Source organism: Anopheles marshallii (assembly GCF_943734725.1).
Source record: "Anopheles marshallii chromosome X unlocalized genomic scaffold, idAnoMarsDA_429_01 X_unloc_107, whole genome shotgun sequence".
In the NCBI taxonomy this organism is placed as follows: Eukaryota; Metazoa; Arthropoda; class Insecta; order Diptera; family Culicidae; genus Anopheles; species Anopheles marshallii.
The window spans coordinates 8,961-31,484 of record NW_026525677.1 but is presented as its reverse complement, the minus strand read 5'-3'; the positions used below and the strand labels follow the sequence as shown (position 1 = coordinate 31,484).

Genomic DNA, 22,524 nt, shown 5'->3' with positions numbered 1-22,524 from the left:
ATGCGGACCAATCCTCCGTACGCAGGACTGACTGTGCAGTTACAGGTATATAAAGTCACAGAAGGCCAGAAAAACATTAAGAAATGAGTTTAGCAACTTTAGCTGTGCTATAGAATCTCTGTTTGTTGCATGATACTTTGTGCGATGAATTAAATATATTTTCATCTATATAATATATCCCCATTAAAAAATTTGGGCATGAAAAATATAAAGTTGTATCAACATCATTGCAACTGAATGTTATATGTTTAGTTAAACAATAATTGGTAGACATCGATAACTCGGAATTACGATTATATTTATTATCCGTCTATCCTTGGATTTGCTAAAGCTGATGGAAAGTATTAGCAAATTTAAAATACACTGTAAAGAATAATTAAGTTTACTGTGGAAAAAACTGCCACAATTGTAAACAAAAAGTTTGCATTAAATATTTAACCACATTCATAACGTAATTTTTCATTTTAATCCTTTTTTATAATTATTTCAATTATAATTTAACACCATCTTTTGAAAAACTTATCACACTATTTTCGAAATAAAACACGAGTGTAAAAACATTGGCATATTCGCAGGATTTGTAAAAAAAAGAAATTAATAAACGGTATAAACCGTCTAAAGCGTGATTAATTTGAATTTTCAAGCGTTTCAATATGTAAGCGTTTTACGCCTGTGTGTACGCAACGCGCAATGCACAGGGCTCGCTAGCCAACATGGCGGATGGCTGGGCGTACTTTTTGCTGTTTTGCATACAACTTGTGTGCAAGAAAAACTTGTGGGCCTATACTACTCTTTAGCCCAAAATTTCACTTTTACGAGAAAAACTTGTATGGAGCACCCTATCAAAATTTGACCCTTTCCGGGTCGTCCGGGTCGAGTCGGTCTAAAATTTTTGTTTCGAAACCCTCCAAAACACCATTTGTATTCCCCGAAAATGTTGAAAAGTGACAGCCGAGATCGATTTGAGACTCTTTTTTGCACAACAAAATTACACTTTTACGAGAAAAACTTGTATGGAGCACCCTATCAAAATTTGACCCTTTCCGGGTCGTCCGGGTCGAGTCGGTCTAAAATTTTTGTTTCGAAACCCTCCAAAACACCATCTGTATTCCCCGAAAATGTTGAAAAGTGACAGCTCAGATCGATTTGAGACTCTTTTTTGCACATCAAAATTTCACTTTTACGAGAAAAACTTGTATGGAGCACCCTATCAAAATTTGACCCTTTCCGGGTCGTCCGGGTCGAGTCGGTCTAAAATTTCCGTTTCGAAACCCTCCAAAACACCATTTGTATTCCCCGAAAATGTTGAAAAGTGACAGCCGAGATCGATTTGAGACTCTTTTTTGCACATCAAAATTTCACTTTTACGAGAAAAACTTGTATGGAGCACCCTATCAAAAATTGACCCTTTCCGGGTCGTCCGGGTCGAATCGGTCTAAAATTTTCGTTTCGAAACCCTCCAAAACACCATTTGTATTCATCGAAAATGTTGAAAAGTGACAGCCGAGATCGATTTGAGACTCTTTTTTGCACACCAAAATTTCACTTTTACGAGAAAAACTTGTATGGAGCACCCTATCAAAATTTGACCCTTTCCGGGTCGTCCGGGTCGAGTCGGTCTAAAATTTCCGTTTCGAAACCCTCCAAAACACCATTTGTATTCCCCGAAAATGTTGAAAAGTGACAGCCGAGATCGATTTGAGACTCTTTTTTGCACATCAAAATTTCACTTTTACGAGAAAAACTTGTATGGAGCACCCTATCAAAATTTGACCCTTTCCGGGTCGTCCGGGTCGAGTCGGTCTAAAATTTCCGTTTCGAAACCCTCCAAAACACCATTTGTATTCCCCGAAAATGTTGAAAAGTGACAGCCGAGATCGATTTGAGACTCTTTTTTGCACATCAAAATTTCACTTTTACGAGAAAAACTTGTATGGAGCACCCTATCAAAATTTGACCCTTTCCGGGTCGTCCGGGTCGAGTCGGTCTAAAATTTCCGTTTCGAAACCCTCCAAAACACCATTTGTATTCCCCGAAAATGTTGAAAAGTGACAGCCGAGATCGATTTGAGACTCTTTTTTGCACATCAAAATTTCACTTTTACGAGAAAAACTTGTATGGAGAACCTTATCAAAATTTGACCTTTTCCAGGTCGACCGGCTCGAGTCGGACTAAAACTTTTGTTTCGAAACCCTCCAAAACATCATTTGTATTCCCTGAAAATGTTGAAAAGTGACAGCCGAGATCGATTTGAGACTCTTTTTTGCACATCAAAATTTCACTTTTACGAGAAAAACTTGTATGGAGCACCTTATCAAAATTTGACCCTTTCCGGGTCGTCCGGGTCGAGTCGGTCTAAAATTTCCGTTTCGAAACCCTCCAAAACACCATTTGTATTCCCCGAATATGTTGAAAAGTGACAGCCGAGATCGATTTGAGACTCTTTTTTGCACACTAAAATTTCACTTTTACAAGAAAAACTTGTATGGAGCACCGTATCAAAATTTGACCCTTTCCGGGTCGTCCGGGTCGAGTCGGTCTAAAATTTCCGTTTCGAAACCCTCCAAAACACCATTTGTATTCCCCGAAAATGTTGAAAAGTGCCAGTCGAGATCGATTTGAGACTCTTTTTTGCACATCAAAATTTCACTTTTACGAGAAAAACTTGTATGGAGCACCCTATCAAAATTTGACCCTTTCCGGGTCGTCCGGGTCGAGTCGGTCTAAAATTTCCGTTTCGAAACCCTCCAAAACACCATTTGTATTCCCCGAAAATGTTGAAAAGTGCCAGTCGAGATCGATTTGAGAAACTTTTTTGCACAACAAAATTTCACTTTTACGAGAACAACTTGTATGGAGCACCCTATCAAAATTCGACTATTTCCGGGTCGACTGCATCAAGTCGGACTAAAATTTTTATTTCGAAACCCTCTTAATCATCTTCTGTGCTCCCCAAAAGTGTTTAAAAGTGACAGCCGAGATCGATTTGAGAAACTTTTTTGAACACCAAAATTTCGCTTTTACGAGAAAAACTTGTATGGAGCACCCTATCAAAATTTGACCTTTTCCGGGTCGTCCGGGTCTAGTCGGTCTAAAATTTTTGTTTCAAAACCCTCCAAAACATCATTTGTATTCCCCGAAAATGTTGAAAAGTGACAGCTCAGATCGATTTGAGAAACTTTTTTGCACACCAAAATTTCACTTTTACGAGAAAAACTTGTATGCAGCACCCCATCAAAATTCGACTTTTTCTGGGTCGACCGGCTCGAGTCGGACTAAAACTTTTGTTTCAAAACCCTCCATAACATCATTTGTATTCCCCGAAAATGTTGAAAAGTGACAGCTCAGATCGATTTGAGAAACTTTTTTGCACACCAAAATTTCACTTTTACGAGAAAAACTTGTATGCAGCACCCCATCAAAATTCGAGTTTTTCTGGGTCGACCGGCTCGAGTCGGACTAAAACTTTTGTTTCGAAACCCTCCAAAACATCATTTGTATTCCCCGAAAATGTTGAAAAGTGACAGCTCAGATCGATTTGAGAAACTTTTTTGCTTACCAAAATTTCACTTTTACGAGAAAAACTTGTATGCAGCACCCCATCAAAATTCGACTTTTTCTGTGTCGACCGGCTCGAGTCGGACTAAAACTTTTGTTTCAAAACCCTCCAAAAAATCATTTGTATTTCCCGAAAATGTTGAAAAGTGACAGCTCAGATCGATTTGAGACTCTTTTTTGCACACCAAAATTTCACTTTTACGAGAAAAACTTGTATGGAGCACCTTATCAAAATTTGACCTTTTCCGGGTCGTCCGGGTCGAGTCGGTCTAAAATTTTTGTTTCGAAACCCTCCAAAATACCATTTGTATTCCCCGAAAATGTTGAAAAGTGACAGTCGAGATCGATTTGAGACTCTTTTTTGCTCAACAAAATGTCACTTTTACGAGTAAAACTTGTATGCAGCACCCCATCAAAATTCGACTTTTTCTGGGTCGACCGGCTCGAGTCGGACTAAAACTTTTGTTTCAAAACCCTCCAAAACATCATTTGTATTCCCCGAAAATGTTGAAAAGTGACAGCTCTGATTGATTTGAGAAACTTTTTTGAACACCAAAATTTCACTTTTACGAGAATAACTTGTATGCAGCACCCCATCAAAATTCGACTTTTTCTGGGTCGACCGGCTCGAGTCGGACTAAAACTTTTGTTTCAAAACCCTCCAAAACATCATTTGTATTCCCCGAAAATGTTGAAAAGTGACAGCTCAGATCGATTTGAGAAACTTTTTTGCACACCAAAATTTCACTTATACGAGAAAAACTTGTATGCAGCACCCCATCAAAATTCCACTTTTTCTGGGTCGACCGGCTCGAGTCGGACTAAAACTTTTGTTTCAAAACCCTTCAAAACATCATTTGTATTCCCCGAAAATGTTGAAAAGTGACAGCGCAGATCGATTTGAGAATCTTTTTTGCACACCAAAATTTCACTTTTACGAGAAAAACTTGTATGGAGCACCCTATCAAAATTTGACCTTTTCCGGGTCGTCCGGGTCGAGTCGGTCTAAAATTTTTGTTTCGAAACCCTCCAAAATACCATTTGTATTCCCCGAAAATGTTGAAAAGTGACAGCGCAGATCGATTTGAGACTCTTTTTTGCTCAACAAAATTTCGCTTTTACGAGAAAAACTTGTATGGAGCACCCTATCAAAATTTGACCTTTTCCGGGTCGTCCGGGTCGAGTCGGTCTAAAATTTTTGTTTCGAAACCCTCCAAAACATCATTTGTTTTCCCCGAAAATGTTGAAAAGTGACAGTCGAGATCGATTTGAGAAACTTTTTTGCACAACAAAATTTCACTTTTACGAGAAAAACTTGTATGCAGCACCCCATCAAAATTCGACTTTTTCTGGGTCGACCGGCTCGAGTCGGACTAAAACTTTTGTTTCAAAAACCTCCAAAACATCATTTGTTTTCCCCGAAAATGATGAAAAGTGACAGCTCAGATCGATTTGAGAAACTTTTTTGAACACCAAAATTTCACTTTTACGAGAAAAACTTGTATGCAGCACCCCATCAAAATTCGACTTTTTCTGGGTCGACCGGCTCGATTCGGACTAAAACTTTTGTTTCAAAACCCTCCAAAACATCATTTGTTTTCCCCGAAAATGTTGAAAAGTGACAGCTCAGATCGATTTGAGAAACTTTTTTGCACACCAAAATTTCACTTTTACGAGAAAAACTTGTATGCAGCACCCCATTAAAATTCGACTTTTTCTGAGTCGACCGGCTCGAGTCGGACTAAAACTTTTGTTTCGAAACCCTCCAAAACATCGTTTGTATTCCCCGAAAATGTTGAAAAGTGACAGCTCAGATCGATTTGAGAAACTTTTTTGCACACCAAAATTTCACTTTTACGATAAAAACTTGTATGCAGCACCCCATTAAAATTCGACTTTTTCTGAGTCGACCGGCTCGAGTCGGACTAAAACTTTTGTTTCGAAACCCTCCAAAACATCGTTTGTATTCCCCGAAAATGTTGAAAAGTGACAGCTCAGATCGATTTGAGAAACTTTTTTGCACACCAAAATTTCACTTTTACGAGAAAAACTTGTATGCAGCACCCCATTAAAATTCGACTTTTTCTGAGTCGACCGGCTCGAGTCGGACTAAAACTTTTGTTTCGAAACCCTTCAAAGCATTATTTGAATTCCCCGAAAATGTTGAAAAGTGACAGCTCAGATCGATTTGAGAAACTTTTTTGCACACCAAAATTTCACTTTTACGAGAAAAACTTGTATGGAGCACCCCATCAAAATTCGACTTTTTCTGAGTCGACCGGCTCGAGTCGGACTAAAACTTTTGTTTCAAAACCCTCCAAAACATCATTTGTTTTCCCCGAAAATGTTGAAAAGTGACAGCTCAGATCGATTTGAGAAACTTTTTTGCACACCAAAATTTCACTTTTACGAGAAAAACTTGTATGCAGCACCCCATCAAAATTCGACTTTTTCTGAGTCGACCGGCTCGAGTCGGACTAAAACTTTTGTTTCAAAACCCTCCAAAACATCAGTTTTGTTCCCCGAAAATGATGAAAAGTGACAGTCGAGATCGATTTGAGAAACTTTTTTGCACACCAAAATTTCACTTTTACGAGAAAAACTTGTATGCAGCACCCCATTAAAATTCGACTTTTTCTGAGTCGACCGGCTCGAGTCGGACTAAAACTTTTGTTTCGAAACCCTCCAAAACATCGTTTGTATTCCCCGAAAATGTTGAAAAGTGACAGCTCAGATCGATTTGAGAAACTTTTTTGCACACCAAAATTTCACTTTTACGAGAAAAACTTGTATGCAGCACCCCATTAAAATTCGACTTTTTCTGAGTCGACCGGCTCGAGTCGGACTAAAACTTTTGTTTCGAAACCCTCCAAAACATCGTTTGTATTCCCCGAAAATGTTGAAAAGTGACAGCTCAGATCGATTTGAGAAACTTTTTTGCACACCAAAATTTCACTTTTACGAGAAAAACTTGTATGCAGCACCCCATTAAAATTCGACTTTTTCTGAGTCGACCGGCTCGAGTCGGACTAAAACTTTTGTTTCGAAACCCTTCAAAGCATTATTTGAATTCCCCGAAAATGTTGAAAAGTGACAGCTCAGATCGATTTGAGAAACTTTTTTGCACACCAAAATTTCACTTTTACGAGAAAAACTTGTATGCAGCACCCCATCAAAATTCGACTTTTTCTGGGTCGACCGGCTCGAGTCGGACTAAAACTTTTGTTTCGAAACCCTTCAAAGCATTATTTGAATTCCCCGAAAATGTTGAAAAGTGACAGCTCAGATCGATTTGAGAAACTTTTTTGCACACCAAAATTTCACTTTTACGAGAAAAACTTGTATGCAGCACCCCATCAAAATTCGACTTTTTCTGGGTCGACCGGCTCGAGTCGGACTAAAACTTTTGTTTCAAAACCCTCCAAAACATCAGTTTTGTTCCCCGAAAATGATGAAAAGTGACAGTCGAGATCGATTTGAGAAACTTTTTTGCACACCAAAATTTCACTTTTACGAGAAAAACTTGTATGCAGCACCCCATCAAAATTCGACTTTTTCTGAGTCGACCGGCTCGAGTCGGACTAAAACTTTTATTTCGAAACCCTTCAAAGCATTATTTGAATTCCCCGAAAATGTTGAAAAGTGACAGCTCAGATCGATTTGAGAAACTTTTTTGCACACCAAAATTTCACTTTTACGAGAAAAACTTGTATGCAGCACCCCATCAAAATTCGACTTTTTCTGGGTCGACCGGCTCGAGTCGGACTAAAACTTTTGTTTCGAAACCCTTCAAAGCATTATTTGAATTCCCCGAAAATGTTGAAAAGTGACAGCTCAGATCGGTTTGAGAAACTTTTTGCACACCAAAATTTCACTTTTACGAGAAAAACTTGTATGCAGCACCCCATCAAAATTCGACTTTTTCTGGGTCGACCGGCTCGAGTCGGACTAAAACTTTTGTTTCAAAACCCTCCAAAACATCAGTTTTGTTCCCCGAAAATGATGAAAAGTGACAGTCGAGATCGATTTGAGAAACTTTTTTGCACACCAAAATTTCACTTTTACGAGAAAAACTTGTATGCAGCACCCCATCAAAATTCGACTTTTTCTGAGTCGACCGGCTCGAGTCGGACTAAAACTTTTGTTTCGAAACCCTTCAAAGCATTATTTGAATTCCCCGAAAATGTTGAAAAGTGACAGCTCAGATCGATTTGAGAAACTTTTTTGCACACCAAAATTTCACTTTTACGAGAAAAACTTGTATGCAGCACCCCATCAAAATTCGACTTTTTCTGAGTCGACCGGCTCGAGTCGGACTAAAACTTTTGTTTCAAAACCCTCCAAAACATCGTTTGTATTCCCCGAAAATGTTGAAAAGTGACAGCTCAGATCGATTTGAGAAACCTTTTTGCACACCAAAATTTCACTTTTACGAGAAAAACTTGTATGCAGCACCCCATTAAAATTCGACTTTTTCTGAGTCGACCGGCTCGAGTCGGACTAAAACTTTTGTTTCGAAACCCTCCAAAACATCGTTTGTATTCCCCGAAAATGTTGAAAAGTGACAGCTCAGATCGATTTGAGAAACTTTTTTGCACACCAAAATTTCACTTTTACGAGAAAAACTTGTATGCAGCACCCCATTAAAATTCGACTTTTTCTGAGTCGACCGGCTCGAGTCGGACTAAAACTTTTGTTTCGAAACCCTCCAAAACATCGTTTGTATTCCCCGAAAATGTTGAAAAGTGACAGCTCAGATCGATTTGAGAAACTTTTTTGCACACCAAAATTTCACTTTTACGAGAAAAACTTGTATGCAGCACCCCATTAAAATTCGACTTTTTCTGAGTCGACCGGCTCGAGTCGGACTAAAACTTTTGTTTCGAAACCCTCCAAAACATCGTTTGTATTCCCCGAAAATGTTGAAAAGTGACAGCTCAGATCGATTTGAGAAACCTTTTTGCACACCAAAATTTCACTTTTACGAGAAAAACTTGTATGCAGCACCCCATCAAAATTCGACTTTTTCTGAGTCGACCGGCTCGAGTCGGACTAAAACTTTTGTTTCAAAACCCTCCAAAACATCGTTTGTATTCCCCGAAAATGTTGAAAAGTGACAGCTCAGATCGATTTGAGAAACCTTTTTGCACACCAAAATTTCACTTTTACGAGAAAAACTTGTATGCAGCACCCCATTAAAATTCGACTTTTTCTGAGTCGACCGGCTCGAGTCGGACTAAAACTTTTGTTTCGAAACCCTTCAAAGCATTATTTGAATTCCCCGAAAATGTTGAAAAGTGACAGCTCAGATCGATTTGAGAAACTTTTTTGCACACCAAAATTTCACTTTTACGAGAAAAACTTGTATGCAGCACCCCATCAAAATTCGACTTTTTCTGAGTCGACCGGCTCGAGTCGGACTAAAACTTTTGTTTCAAAACCCTCCAAAACATCAGTTTTGTTCCCCGAAAATGATGAAAAGTGACAGTCGAGATCGATTTGAGAAACTTTTTTGCACACCAAAATTTCACTTTTACGAGAAAAACTTGTATGCAGCACCCCATCAAAATTCGACTTTTTCTGGGTCGACCGGCTCGAGTCGGACTAAAACTTTTGTTTCGAAACCCTTCAAAGCATTATTTGAATTCCCCGAAAATGTTGAAAAGTGACAGCTCAGATCGGTTTGAGAAACTTTTTGCACACCAAAATTTCACTTTTACGAGAAAAACTTGTATGCAGCACCCCATCAAAATTCGACTTTTTCTGGGTCGACCGGCTCGAGTCGGACTAAAACTTTTGTTTCAAAACCCTCCAAAACATCATTTGTTTTCCCCGAAAATGATTAAAAGTGACAGTCGAGATCGATTTGAGAAACTTTTTTGCACACCAAAATTTCACTTTTACGAGAAAAACTTGTATGCAGCACCCCATCAAAATTCGACTTTTTCTGAGTCGACCGGCTCGAGTCGGACTAAAACTTTTGTTTCGAAACCCTTCAAAGCATTATTTGAATTCCCCGAAAATGTTGAAAAGTGACAGCTCAGATCGATTTGAGAAACTTTTTTGCACACCAAAATTTCACTTTTACGAGAAAAACTTGTATGCAGCACCCCATCAAAATTCGACTTTTTCTGAGTCGACCGGCTCGAGTCGGACTAAAACTTTTGTTTCAAAACCCTCCAAAACATCGTTTGTATTCCCCGAAAATGTTGAAAAGTGACAGCTCAGATCGATTTGAGAAACTTTTTTGCACACCAAAATTTCACTTTTACGAGAAAAACTTGTATGCAGCACCCCATTAAAATTCGACTTTTTCTGAGTCGACCGGCTCGAGTCGGACTAAAACTTTTGTTTCGAAACCCTCCAAAACATCGTTTGTATTCCCCGAAAATGTTGAAAAGTGACAGCTCAGATCGATTTGAGAAACTTTTTTGCACACCAAAATTTCACTTTTACGAGAAAAACTTGTATGCAGCACCCCATCAAAATTCGACTTTTTCTGGGTCGACCGGCTCGAGTCGGACTAAAACTTTTGTTTCGAAACCCTTCAAAGCATTATTTGAATTCCCCGAAAATGTTGAAAAGTGACAGCTCAGATCGATTTGAGAAACTTTTTTGCACACCAAAATTTCACTTTTACGAGAAAAACTTGTATGCAGCACCCTATGAAAATTCGACTTTTTCTGGGTCGACCGGCTCGAGTCGGACTAAAACTTTTGTTTCAAAACCCTCCAAAACATCGTTTGTATTCCCCGAAAATGTTGAAAAGTGACAGCTCAGATCGATTTGAGAAACCTTTTTGCACACCAAAATTTCACTTTTACGAGAAAAACTTGTATGCAGCACCCCATTAAAATTCGACTTTTTCTGAGTCGACCGGCTCGAGTCGGACTAAAACTTTTGTTTCGAAACCCTCCAAAACATCGTTTGTATTCCCCGAAAATGTTGAAAAGTGACAGCTCAGATCGATTTGAGAAACTTTTTTGCACACCAAAATTTCACTTTTACGAGAAAAACTTGTATGCAGCACCCCATTAAAATTCGACTTTTTCTGGGTCGACCGGCTCGAGTCGGACTAAAACTTTTGTTTCGAAACCCTCCAAAACATCGTTTGTATTCCCCGAAAAAGTTGAAAAGTGACAGCTCAGATCGATTTGAGAAACTTTTTTGCACACCAAAATTTCACTTTTACGAGAAAAACTTGTATGCAGCACCCCATTAAAATTCGACTTTTTCTGAGTCGACCGGCTCGAGTCGGACTAAAACTTTTGTTTCGAAACCCTCCAAAACATCGTTTGTATTCCCCGAAAATGTTGAAAAGTGACAGCTCAGATCGATTTGAGAAACTTTTTTGCACACCAAAATTTCACTTTTACGAGAAAAACTTGTATGCAGCACCCCATCAAAATTCGACTTTTTCTGGGTCGACCGGCTCGAGTCGGACTAAAACTTTTGTTTCAAAACCCTCCAAAACATCATTTGTTTTCCCCGAAAATGTTGAAAAGTGACAGCTCAGATCGATTTGAGAAACTTTTTTGCACACCAAAATTTCACTTTTACGAGAAAAACTTGTATGCAGCACCCCATCAAAATTCGACTTTTTCTCAGTCGACCGGCTCGAGTCGGACTAAAACTTTTGTTTCAAAACCCTCCAAAACATCAGTTTTGTTCCCCGAAAATGATGAAAAGTGACAGTCGAGATCGATTTGAGAAACTTTTTTGCACACCAAAATTTCACTTTTACGAGAAAAACTTGTATGCAGCACCCCATTAAAATTCGACTTTTTCTGAGTCGACCGGCTCGAGTCGGACTAAAACTTTTGTTTCGAAACCCTCCAAAACATCGTTTGTATTCCCCGAAAATGTTGAAAAGTGACAGCTCAGATCGATTTGAGAAACTTTTTTGCACACCAAAATTTCACTTTTACGAGAAAAACTTGTATGCAGCACCCCATCAAAATTCGACTTTTTCTGAGTCGACCGGCTCGAGTCGGACTAAAACTTTTGTTTCGAAACCCTTCAAAGCATTATTTGAATTCCCCGAAAATGTTGAAAAGTGACAGCTCAGATCGATTTGAGAAACTTTTTTGCACACCAAAATTTCACTTTTACGAGAAAAACTTGTATGCAGCACCCCATCAAAATTCGACTTTTTCTGGGTCGACCGGCTCGAGTCGGACTAAAACTTTTGTTTCGAAACCCTTCAAAGCATTATTTGAATTCCCCGAAAATGTTGAAAAGTGACAGCTCAGATCGATTTGAGAAACTTTTTTGCACACCAAAATTTCACTTTTACGAGAAAAACTTGTATGCAGCACCCCATTAAAATTCGACTTTTTCTGAGTCGACCGGCTCGAGTCGGACTAAAACTTTTGTTTCGAAACCCTTCAAAGCATTATTTGAATTCCCCGAAAATGTTGAAAAGTGACAGCTCAGATCGATTTGAGAAACTTTTTTGCACACCAAAATTTCACTTTTACGAGAAAAACTTGTATGCAGCACCCCATTAAAATTCGACTTTTTCTGAGTCGACCGGCTCGAGTCGGACTAAAACTTTTGTTTCGAAACCCTCCAAAACATCGTTTGTATTCCCCGAAAATGTTGAAAAGTGACAGCTCAGATCGATTTGAGAAACTTTTTTGCACACCAAAATTTCACTTTTACGAGAAAAACTTGTATGCAGCACCCCATTAAAATTCGACTTTTTCTGAGTCGACCGGCTCGAGTCGGACTAAAACTTTTGTTTCGAAACCCTTCAAAGCATTATTTGAATTCCCCGAAAATGTTGAAAAGTGACAGCTCAGATCGATTTGAGAAACTTTTTTGCACACCAAAATTTCACTTTTACGAGAAAAACTTGTATGCAGCACTCCATTAAAATTCGACTTTTTCTGAGTCGACCGGCTCGAGTCGGACTAAAACTTTTGTTTCGAAACCCTCCAAAACATCGTTTGTATTCCCCGAAAATGTTGAAAAGTGACAGCTCAGATCGATTTGAGAAACTTTTTTGCACACCAAAATTTCACTTTTACGAGAAAAACTTGTATGCAGCACCCCATTAAAATTCGACTTTTTCTGAGTCGACCGGCTCGAGTCGGACTAAAACTTTTGTTTCGAAACCCTCCAAAACATCGTTTGTATTCCCCGAAAATGTTGAAAAGTGACAGCTCAGATCGATTTGAGAAACTTTTTTGCACACCAAAATTTCACTTTTACGAGAAAAACTTGTATGCAGCACCCCATTAAAATTCGACTTTTTCTGAGTCGACCGGCTCGAGTCGGACTAAAACTTTTGTTTCGAAACCCTCCAAAACATCGTTTGTATTCCCCGAAAATGTTGAAAAGTGACAGCTCAGATCGATTTGAGAAACTTTTTTGCACACCAAAATTTCACTTTTACGAGAAAAACTTGTATGCAGCACCCCATTAAAATTCGACTTTTTCTGAGTCGACCGGCTCGAGTCGGACTAAAACTTTTGTTTCGAAACCCTTCAAAGCATTATTTGAATTCCCCGAAAATGTTGAAAAGTGACAGCTCAGATCGATTTGAGAAACTTTTTTGAACACCAAAATTTCACTTTTACGAGAAAAACTTGTATGCAGCACCCCATCAAAATTCGACTTTTTCTGGGTCGACCGGCTCGAGTCGGACTAAAACTTTTGTTTCGAAACCCTTCAAAGCATTATTTGAATTCCCCGAAAATGTTGAAAAGTGACAGCTCAGATCGATTTGAGAAACTTTTTTGCACACCAAAATTTCACTTTTACGAGAAAAACTTGTATGCAGCACCCCATTAAAATTCGACTTTTTCTGAGTCGACCGGCTCGAGTCGGACTAAAACTTTTGTTTCGAAACCCTCCAAAACATCGTTTGTATTCCCCGAAAATGTTGAAAAGTGACAGCTCAGATCGATTTGAGAAACTTTTTTGCACACCAAAATTTCACTTTTACGAGAAAAACTTGTATGCAGCACCCCATTAAAATTCGACTTTTTCTGGGTCGACCGGCTCGAGTCGGACTAAAACTTTTGTTTCGAAACCCTCCAAAACATCGTTTGTATTCCCCGAAAATGTTGAAAAGTGACAGCTCAGATCGATTTGAGAAACTTTTTTGCACACCAAAATTTCACTTTTACGAGAAAAACTTGTATGCAGCACCCCATTAAAATTCGACTTTTTCTGAGTCGACCGGCTCGAGTCGGACTAAAACTTTTGTTTCGAAACCCTTCAAAGCATTATTTGAATTCCCCGAAAATGTTGAAAAGTGACAGCTCAGATCGATTTGAGAAACTTTTTTGCACACCAAAATTTCACTTTTACGAGAAAAACTTGTATGCAGCACCCCATTAAAATTCGACTTTTTCTGAGTCGACCGGCTCGAGTCGGACTAAAACTTTTGTTTCGAAACCCTCCAAAACATCGTTTGTATTCCCCGAAAATGTTGAAAAGTGACAGCTCAGATCGATTTGAGAAACTTTTTTGCACACCAAAATTTCACTTTTACGAGAAAAACTTGTATGCAGCACCCCATTAAAATTCGACTTTTTCTGAGTCGACCGGCTCGAGTCGGACTAAAACTTTTGTTTCGAAACCCTCCAAAACATCGTTTGTATTCCCCGAAAATGTTGAAAAGTGACAGTCGAGATCGATTTGAGAAACTTTTTTGCACACCAAAATTTCACTTTTACGAGAAAAACTTGTATGCAGCACCCCATTAAAATTCGACTTTTTCTGAGTCGACCGGCTCGAGTCGGACTAAAACTTTTGTTTCAAAACCCTCCAAAACATCAGTTTTGTTCCCCGAAAATGATGAAAAGTGACAGTCGAGATCGATTTGAGAAACTTTTTTGCACACCAAAATTTCACTTTTACGAGAAAAACTTGTATGCAGCACCCCATCAAAATTCGACTTTTTCTGAGTCGACCGGCTCGAGTCGGACTAAAACTTTTGTTTCGAAACCCTTCAAAGCATTATTTGAATTCCCCGAAAATGTTGAAAAGTGACAGCTCAGATCGATTTGAGAAACTTTTTTGCACACCAAAATTTCACTTTTACGAGAAAAACTTTGTTGGATTTCTAGGGTTTAGCTAGTTTGTAAATATGTCAAGTTATAGTTTTGTTTTGTTTATCTATCTTCGCACTTGACAACTCTAGGAGCTATATATGTAAACAGGACGCAACATGTTAGGAATATGAACTATGGTAGAATTAAGTTGCATGAACGCATGAATTGTAAAATGAACTCAAAGAGACAGTTGAATAAACAGTAGCAAAGAGAAAGCCAAACTGATCACATCGCAAATATTACAAATTAGAATTACTTTCGCCACTAGTGAAAATTCATACATTTTTTGGTCCTTCGAACCGGATTTGGTGAAAGTAACCAGCTGATTGTGATATTTCAATTTCACTACGTGAATTGAGGGATAAGTGATTTGGCATTGCTATAGTTGTGTGAGCACGGTGAAACACAACGATCGTCGCCTAGCACCACAGGCACGAATTTAGTTCAAACGTGTATTACGTAGGCGTTTGTGAGAGACACTCTGTTCCTGTTCCGCAATTGTGCACGTTTAGTTCACGTGTCGTGAAGGTTGTGAGTTGATGCGCCGCATCAACGAAAAGGCGTAATTGGTTTAGCGTTCTGAAGAGCGTAGCGTCACTTTACCATCGCCATCGCGAAAAGTGACCATCTTTTCGAACAGTCGTTCCCTCACCAACACAACAGTCGTTCCCGCCATCATTTGAAGGACTTGCATGCAAGATAGCAAGTTGTAACGATCGTCGACCCTACAGCCGTATCTAAGTATTAGTGAAGTGCGTTAAGATGGAAAAGAAAATTAAAGCCGCGCAGTTAAAAAGGCGCCAAGCTCAAACGCTGATCAAGAACATTGAGCAGTTTAAATTGAACTATTCTGATAGTGATGTGAATGAAATTCCCGTGTGTTTGGAACAGTTGGAGCAACATAATGCCAATTTTATGGATGCAATCTCCAAACTCGAAGAGTTGGATGAGTCCGCGGAATCTCTAGAAACGTATTTGCAAGAAAGGTGTGAAATGGACAATGTGTATCGCAAAATAAAGGGATTCTTGCTTCAGAAGCAGCCATGTGAAGCAAATCCGCTAAATGCTTCAGTGTTGTTTGCGAACACGAGTGTTGGTTCGTCGGGTCATTCGGGACCAAGCTTACGACTCCCGAAAATCGGATTACCATCCTTCGATGGTGATTCAACGAAGTGGCTCTCCTTCCGTGATCGATTTGTATCGATGATCGATTCGTCAGCAGAGATTCCTCCGATCATGAAACTTCAGTACCTGTTGTCTTCACTGAAGGGGGAAGCCGCTTTGCTCTTCGAGCACACCACGCTGATAGCAGACAATTACGCTGGCACCTGGGCCGCAATGTTGAAAACCTACGACAACCCGCGTATGTTGATCCGGCAATATCTGCGGAAAATTCACCATCTCCCAGCGGTAAAATCGGAATCTGCGGATGAATTGGCACACCTGGTCGTCGAGTTTAAGCGTCATGTAGACGGCTTAGAAAAGCTGAAGGAACCTGTCGACAGTTGGGACGCTCCGCTCACCACCTTGATGTTCTTCAAGCTGCATCCCTCGACTATGCTGGCTTGGGAAAAGCATTCGTCGCAAGCACCTCGAGATAAGTATAAGGATCTCATCGAGTTCTTACAAAGTCGTGTAATAATTCTCAGGTCAACTCGGGAATTCTCGGAAGACATAAAGGTCAATGCGGCAATGGGGGCCGGCGGCGAGCGAAAGGTTGGATCCAGACCGAAATCTGCCGTGAATGCAGCGACAACACAGCAATCGACGCATGGCCAGTCCAACCGCATGCAGCTACCTTGCCCGTTGGGTTGCGAAGAGGCGCACAATCTTCGCAGCTGTCCTGAGTTCCTGAAAGGGGATGTCCAGCGTCGTCGAGAAGTGGTGGCGAAGGAGCAGCTATGCTTCAACTGCCTGAACCAAAACCACCAAGTGAGATCATGTAAGTCACTTAATCGTTGCATTACGTGCAACGCCAGACATCATAGCTTACTACATGACAACACACGTCCGAAAGTGTCGATGGCGGCAAAGGCCGAACAAGCGATGTCATTTCTTGAGACGTCATTGCTTTGGGTGGTCGATGACCATGGTATTCGGCATGAAGCACGAGCGCTCTTGGATTCAGGATCCATGTGCAACTTCATTTCGGAATCCTTAGCGCAAAAGTTGCTTACCACGCGATCAAAGGTTAGTGTTTCGATCATAGGTATCGGTCAAGCGGTACAACAGGTTAACCGATCTGTCGTTGCTGCAGTGCAATCGAAGTCAGGGCAGTTTGCATCCACTATGGAATTTCTGATTTTGAAATCACCGTCTGCTGAGATTCCAATAACACCGATCGACACAACATCATGGAAGATTCCGACTGTCACGTTAGCAGACCCATCATTCCACATCCCAGGGAAGATCGATATCGTCATCGGTAGTGATGCATATTGGGAAATGCATACTGGAAAAAAGCGTGCACTAGGTAGAGGCAGACCATGGTTGGTAGAGACGCCCTTCGGTTGGACAGTCTCTGGGAATACTTCCCGCACATCGGCTTCGAGCCATCGGTCCTGCCTCACCACCGTCAGTCAAGCTTCACTTGACACTATGCTGCAACGCTTCTGGGAAACAGAAAGCATCCTAGAAGGTCCCGCGTTGTCCATAGAAGAGGACCAATGCGAGAAGCATTATGCGGCCACTACAACGCGTGATAGCCAAGGTCGATACGTAGTAAGCTTGCCGCAGAAGACCGATTCTGATATTGTACTGGGACAATCTAGAGCGATAGCCGATCGACGGCTCGTTGCCGTTGAACGACGATTATTGAACAATCCTGAAATGGACAGAGAATATAAAAGGTTTATGTCCGAATACGAAACATTGGGACACATGAGAAAACTCACCGAACCTGTTGATGATAGTGCTCCGCACTATTACATCCCTCACCATGCGGTGGTGAAGGAAACGAGTACGACCACGAAGGTACGTGTTGTCTTCGATGCATCCTGCAAGACAACATCTGGGTACTCGTTAAACGATACGCTGCTCATAGGCCCTACGGTACAAGATGATTTGTTTACGATCATCTTAAGGTTCAGAAAGCACGCCATAGCCCTAGTAGCAGATGTCGAAAAGATGTATCGACAAGTTCGTCATTGTGAAAGTGATCACAAACTGCTACGAATTCGGTACCGAGAAAGATTCACCGACCCGATAGCAACGTACGAGTTGCAAACAGTTACCTACGGCACTGCCTCAGCGCCATTTTTGGCCACACGCACGTTGCAACAGATTGCACACGACCACAAGGGCCAGTACCCCAAGGCGATAGATCCAGTTCTACACGACTTCTATGTGGATGATTTATTGACCGGTGCAGCGGACCTGGCAGATGCCATCGAAGTGCGCAAGCAAATTTCGCAAATGCTGGATTCAGCCGGCTTTGCATTGAAGAAGTGGGCGTCAAATGTTTCTGCTGCACTACGAGATGTCCCACTAGAGGATCTTGCGATCAAAACGATGCACGAATGGCAGGATGGCCAAGCAGTATCAACGCTAGGGTTGGTTTGGGAACCAGCCAATGATATGTTCTGCTTCAAAGTCAATCTTCCACCACCTGCTGAAGTATTAACGAGAAGTCTGGTCTTGTCGTATACGGCAAGTATATTCGACCCTCTTGGGCTATTGGGTCCGACCATCATCCTGGCTAAGATGTTCCTGCAGCGATTATGGAGTCTGAGGCATGATCGAAATGCTTGGGATTGGGATCGTGCATTACCGGGCGAGCTTCAGGAAGAGTGGAGAAGTTTCCACTCAACGCTATATTTGCTACGCAAAGTACGTGTGCCTCGTTTTGTGTCCCAGGCTGAAATGGTTAGCCTACAATTGCATGTATTTGCTGATGCATCGCAAATTGCATATGGAGCTTGCTGCTATGTGAGAGCAGAATCCATGGGGTCAACTACGGTGCGGCTATTAGCTGCCAAATCAAAGGTCGTTTCTCGGGCAAACACCCATTCGATTGGCAGGTTGGAGCTGTGCGCCGCACGATTAGCGACGCAATTGTTCCAGAAAGTGAGTCGAGTGCTAACGACATCTACGATGACTATCTGTTGGACCGACTCGATGACAGTCATGTACTGGCTGAAGTCCCCTCCTCGTCGATGGAAACCATTTGTGGCCAACAGGGTGGCCCAAATACAGGAGGAAACGAGGATATCATGCTGGCGTCATGTTCCGGGGTGTCATAACCCGGCAGATGACATTTCACGGGGACTAAAGCCAGACGAGTTGCTGAAGTGTGATCGGTGGTGGCATGGACCACATTGGTTGGTTCTCGGCGAAGATGAATGGCCACAATCGGTACCACTACCCATGAACGATGACGGTGACATCGAAGAACGAGCAAAGGTGTCACTAATTGTCATAGCGAAGTGTGAATTCCGTGACAAACTCTTTGAACGGTTCTCGTCATACAGCAAACTGAGACGAGTAATGGGTTACTGCTTGCGATTCATCGAATGCAGCCGAGCAAGCAAGGTATCAACGAGCAAGTCCAACAAGCCGACTTCTATCAAGGAGTTGGAAAATGCTGTTCCTTCGCTTACAGCGACGGAACTGCGCAGTGCGGAACTGAGGTTGTGCCAGCTGGCACAACGGGATTCATTCGCAATAGAGCTGGACGACCTGCAACGAGGGAAACGTGTTGGTGAAACATCGAAGCTAAAGTGGTTGTCACCGTACCTTGATGAAGGAGGTATGCTACGCATCGGTGGCCGGCTGGGAAATGCAAACATTTCCAAGGATGTTAAGCACCCCGTCATCCTTGCGGCATCACATCACCTATCTACACTGTTAGTATCAGCATATCATCTGCAGTTACTACATGCTGGTCCGCAGTTGATGTTGGCAACGATTCGACAACGTTTCTGGTTGATTGGTGGTCGAAATCTTGCAAGGAGCGTTTACCATCGATGTCACACTTGTTTTAAGAACAAGCCGGTATTGGTGAAGCAGGCAGTAGCTGATTTGCCTGAATCACGAGTGACACCGACGAGACCATTTGCAGTAAGCGGTGTGGACTATTGCGGACCATTTCTTCTGAAATCAACGATCCGGAACCGGAGTCCAACAAAGGCATACATCGCGATCTTCGTGTGCTTCTCAACGCGGGCAGTTCACATCGAGTTGGTGAGCGATCTCACCACGACAGCGTTTTTGGCAGCATTACGTCGTTTTGTCGCACGCAGGGGCAAGGTATCTGAGTTACACTCAGATAATGCGACCACGTTTAAGGGAGCAGCCCACGAATTGAACCGCATTTATAAAATGTTGAAAGCTGATGATAGTGATAGGAGATTAATCTTTGATTGGTGTGCGGAAAATGAAATGCGATGGAAGTTCATTCCCCCACGGGCGCCTCATTTTGGAGGACTTTGGGAGGCAACAGTGAAATCAGCGAAAAGGCACATAGCTAAAACGATAGGAGTTAGTAGGATTACGCAAGAAAACATGCTTACCCTTCTCGCGCAAGTGGAACAATGCCTCAATTCACGTCCGTTAGTACCATTGTCGAATGAACCGGCCGATTTAGAAGTCTTAACTCCAGGCCATTTCCTAGTAGGGTCCAATATGCAAGCGGTACCAGAGGTTGACTTTAGTAATCGTCAAGACAACCGATTGACAGAATACCAGCTCGTGCAGAAACATGTACAAACGATTTGGGCACGATGGTACCCAGAGTACTTACAGCAACTCCAGGCTAGAGCAAAACACGCTAACGCGTCACCGATACAGTTAGAAGTGAACCAATTGGTGATTATAAAGGAAGATAACGTGCCACCGAGTGTGTGGCCGAAAGGGCGAATAATAGCACTGCACCCAGGTAAAGACGGCGTAGTAAGAGTTGTAACGTTACGCACTGGGTCAGGAAAGGAAATTGTTAGAGCAGTGAGTAGACTTGCGCTTTTACCAAATCCTATAGAGGATCAGTCTGCTCACAACCAAACTACGTGCTAGAATGGAAGTAGGATCATTGTCACGACTGACATATGCAATGTTTACACTGCCGATCACATAGTAAACAATAGGAATTAGTTACACGAATTAAAACGGCTACAGGAATTAAATCAAACAAGAATTGGAATTATAGAATTAGTACTAGATTAAAAGAATTCTCTTTTGGTGGCCGGAATGTTGGATTTCTAGGGTTTAGCTAGTTTGTAAATATGTCAAGTTATAGTTTTGTTTTGTTTATCTATCTTCGCACTTGACAACTCTAGGAGCTATATATGTAAACAGGACGCAACATGTTAGGAATATGAACTATGGTAGAATTAAGTTGCATGAACGCATGAATTGTAAAATGAACTCAAAGAGACAGTTGAATAAACAGTAGCAAAGAGAAAGCCAAACTGATCACATCGCAAATATTACAAATTAGAATTACTTTCGCCACTAGTGAAAATTCATACAAACTTGTAAGGAGCACCACATCAAAATTTGACTATTTCCGGGTCGACCGGGTTGAGTCGGGCTAAAACTTTTGTTTCAAAACCCTCTAAATCATCTACTGTGCTCCCCAAAAGTGTTGAAAAGTGATTGCCGAGATCGATTTGAGAAACTTTTTTGCACACCAAAATTTCACTTTTACGAGAAAAACTTGTATGCAGCACCCCATCAAAATTCGACTTTTTCTGAGTCGACCGGCTCGAGTCGGACTAAAACTTTTGTTTCGAAACCCTCCAAAACATCATTTGCATTCCTCGAATATGATGAAAAGTGACAGCTCAGATCGATTTGAGAAACTTTTTTGCACACCAAAATTTCACTTTTACGAGAAAAACTTGTATACAGCACCCCATCAAAATTCGACTTTTTCTGGGTCGACCGGCTCGAGTCGGACTAAAACTTTTGTTTCGAAACCCTTCAAAGCATTATTTGAATTTCCCGAAAATGTTGAAAAGTGACAGCTCAGATCGATTTGAGAAACTTTTTTGCACACCAAAATTTCACTTTTACGAGAAAAACTTGTATGCAGCACCCCATTAAAATTTGACTATTTCCGGGTCGACCGGGTTGAGTCGGGCTAAAACTTTTGTTTCGAAACCCTCCAAAACATCGTTTGTATTCCCCGAAAATGTTGAAAAGTGACAGCTCAGATCGATTTGAGAAACTTTTTTGCACACCAAAATTTCACTTTTACGAGAAAAACTTGTATGCAGCACCCCATTAAAATTCGACTTTTTCTGGGTCGACCGGCTCGAGTCGCACTAAAACTTTTGTTTCGAAACCCTTCAAAGCATTATTTGAATTCCCCGAAAATGTTGAAAAGTGACAGCTCAGATCGGTTTGAGAAACTTTTTGCACACCAAAATTTCACTTTTACGAGAAAAACTTGTATGCAGCACCCCATTAAAATTCGACTTTTTCTGAGTCGACCGGCTCGAGTCGGACTAAAACTTTTGTTTCGAAACCCTCCAAAACATCGTTTGTATTCCCCGAAAATGTTGAAAAGTGACAGCTCAGATCGATTTGAGAAACTTTTTTGCACACCAAAATTTCACTTTTACGAGAAAAACTTGTATGCAGCACCCCATCAAAATTCGACTTTTTCTGAGTCGACCGGCTCGAGTCGGACTAAAACTTTTGTTTCAAAACCCTCCAAAACATCAGTTTTGTTCCCCGAAAATGATGAAAAGTGACAGTCGAGATCGATTTGAGAAACTTTTTTGCACACCAAAATTTCACTTTTACGAGAAAACTTGTATGCAGCACCCCATTAAAATTCGACTTTTTCTGAGTCGATCGGCTCGAGTCGGACTAAAACTTTTGTTTCGAAACCCTCCAAAACATCGTTTGTATTCCCCGAAAATGTTGAAAAGTGACAGCTCAGATCGATTTGAGAAAC

At 41.1% G+C, this 22,524-nt stretch overlaps 1 protein-coding gene across 1 annotated transcript; it reads left to right on the top strand.

Moving 5' to 3' along the window:
- Positions 1-15,386: 15,386 nt before the first annotated feature.
- Positions 15,387-19,805, top strand: LOC128716806 (uncharacterized; the record flags this gene model as incomplete). Its single annotated transcript, XM_053811383.1, has 1 exon — positions 15,387-19,805. A coding segment is annotated over exon 1 (4,419 nt), but the record flags the coding sequence as incomplete, so codon positions are not given.
- Positions 19,806-22,524: the final 2,719 nt, after the last annotated feature.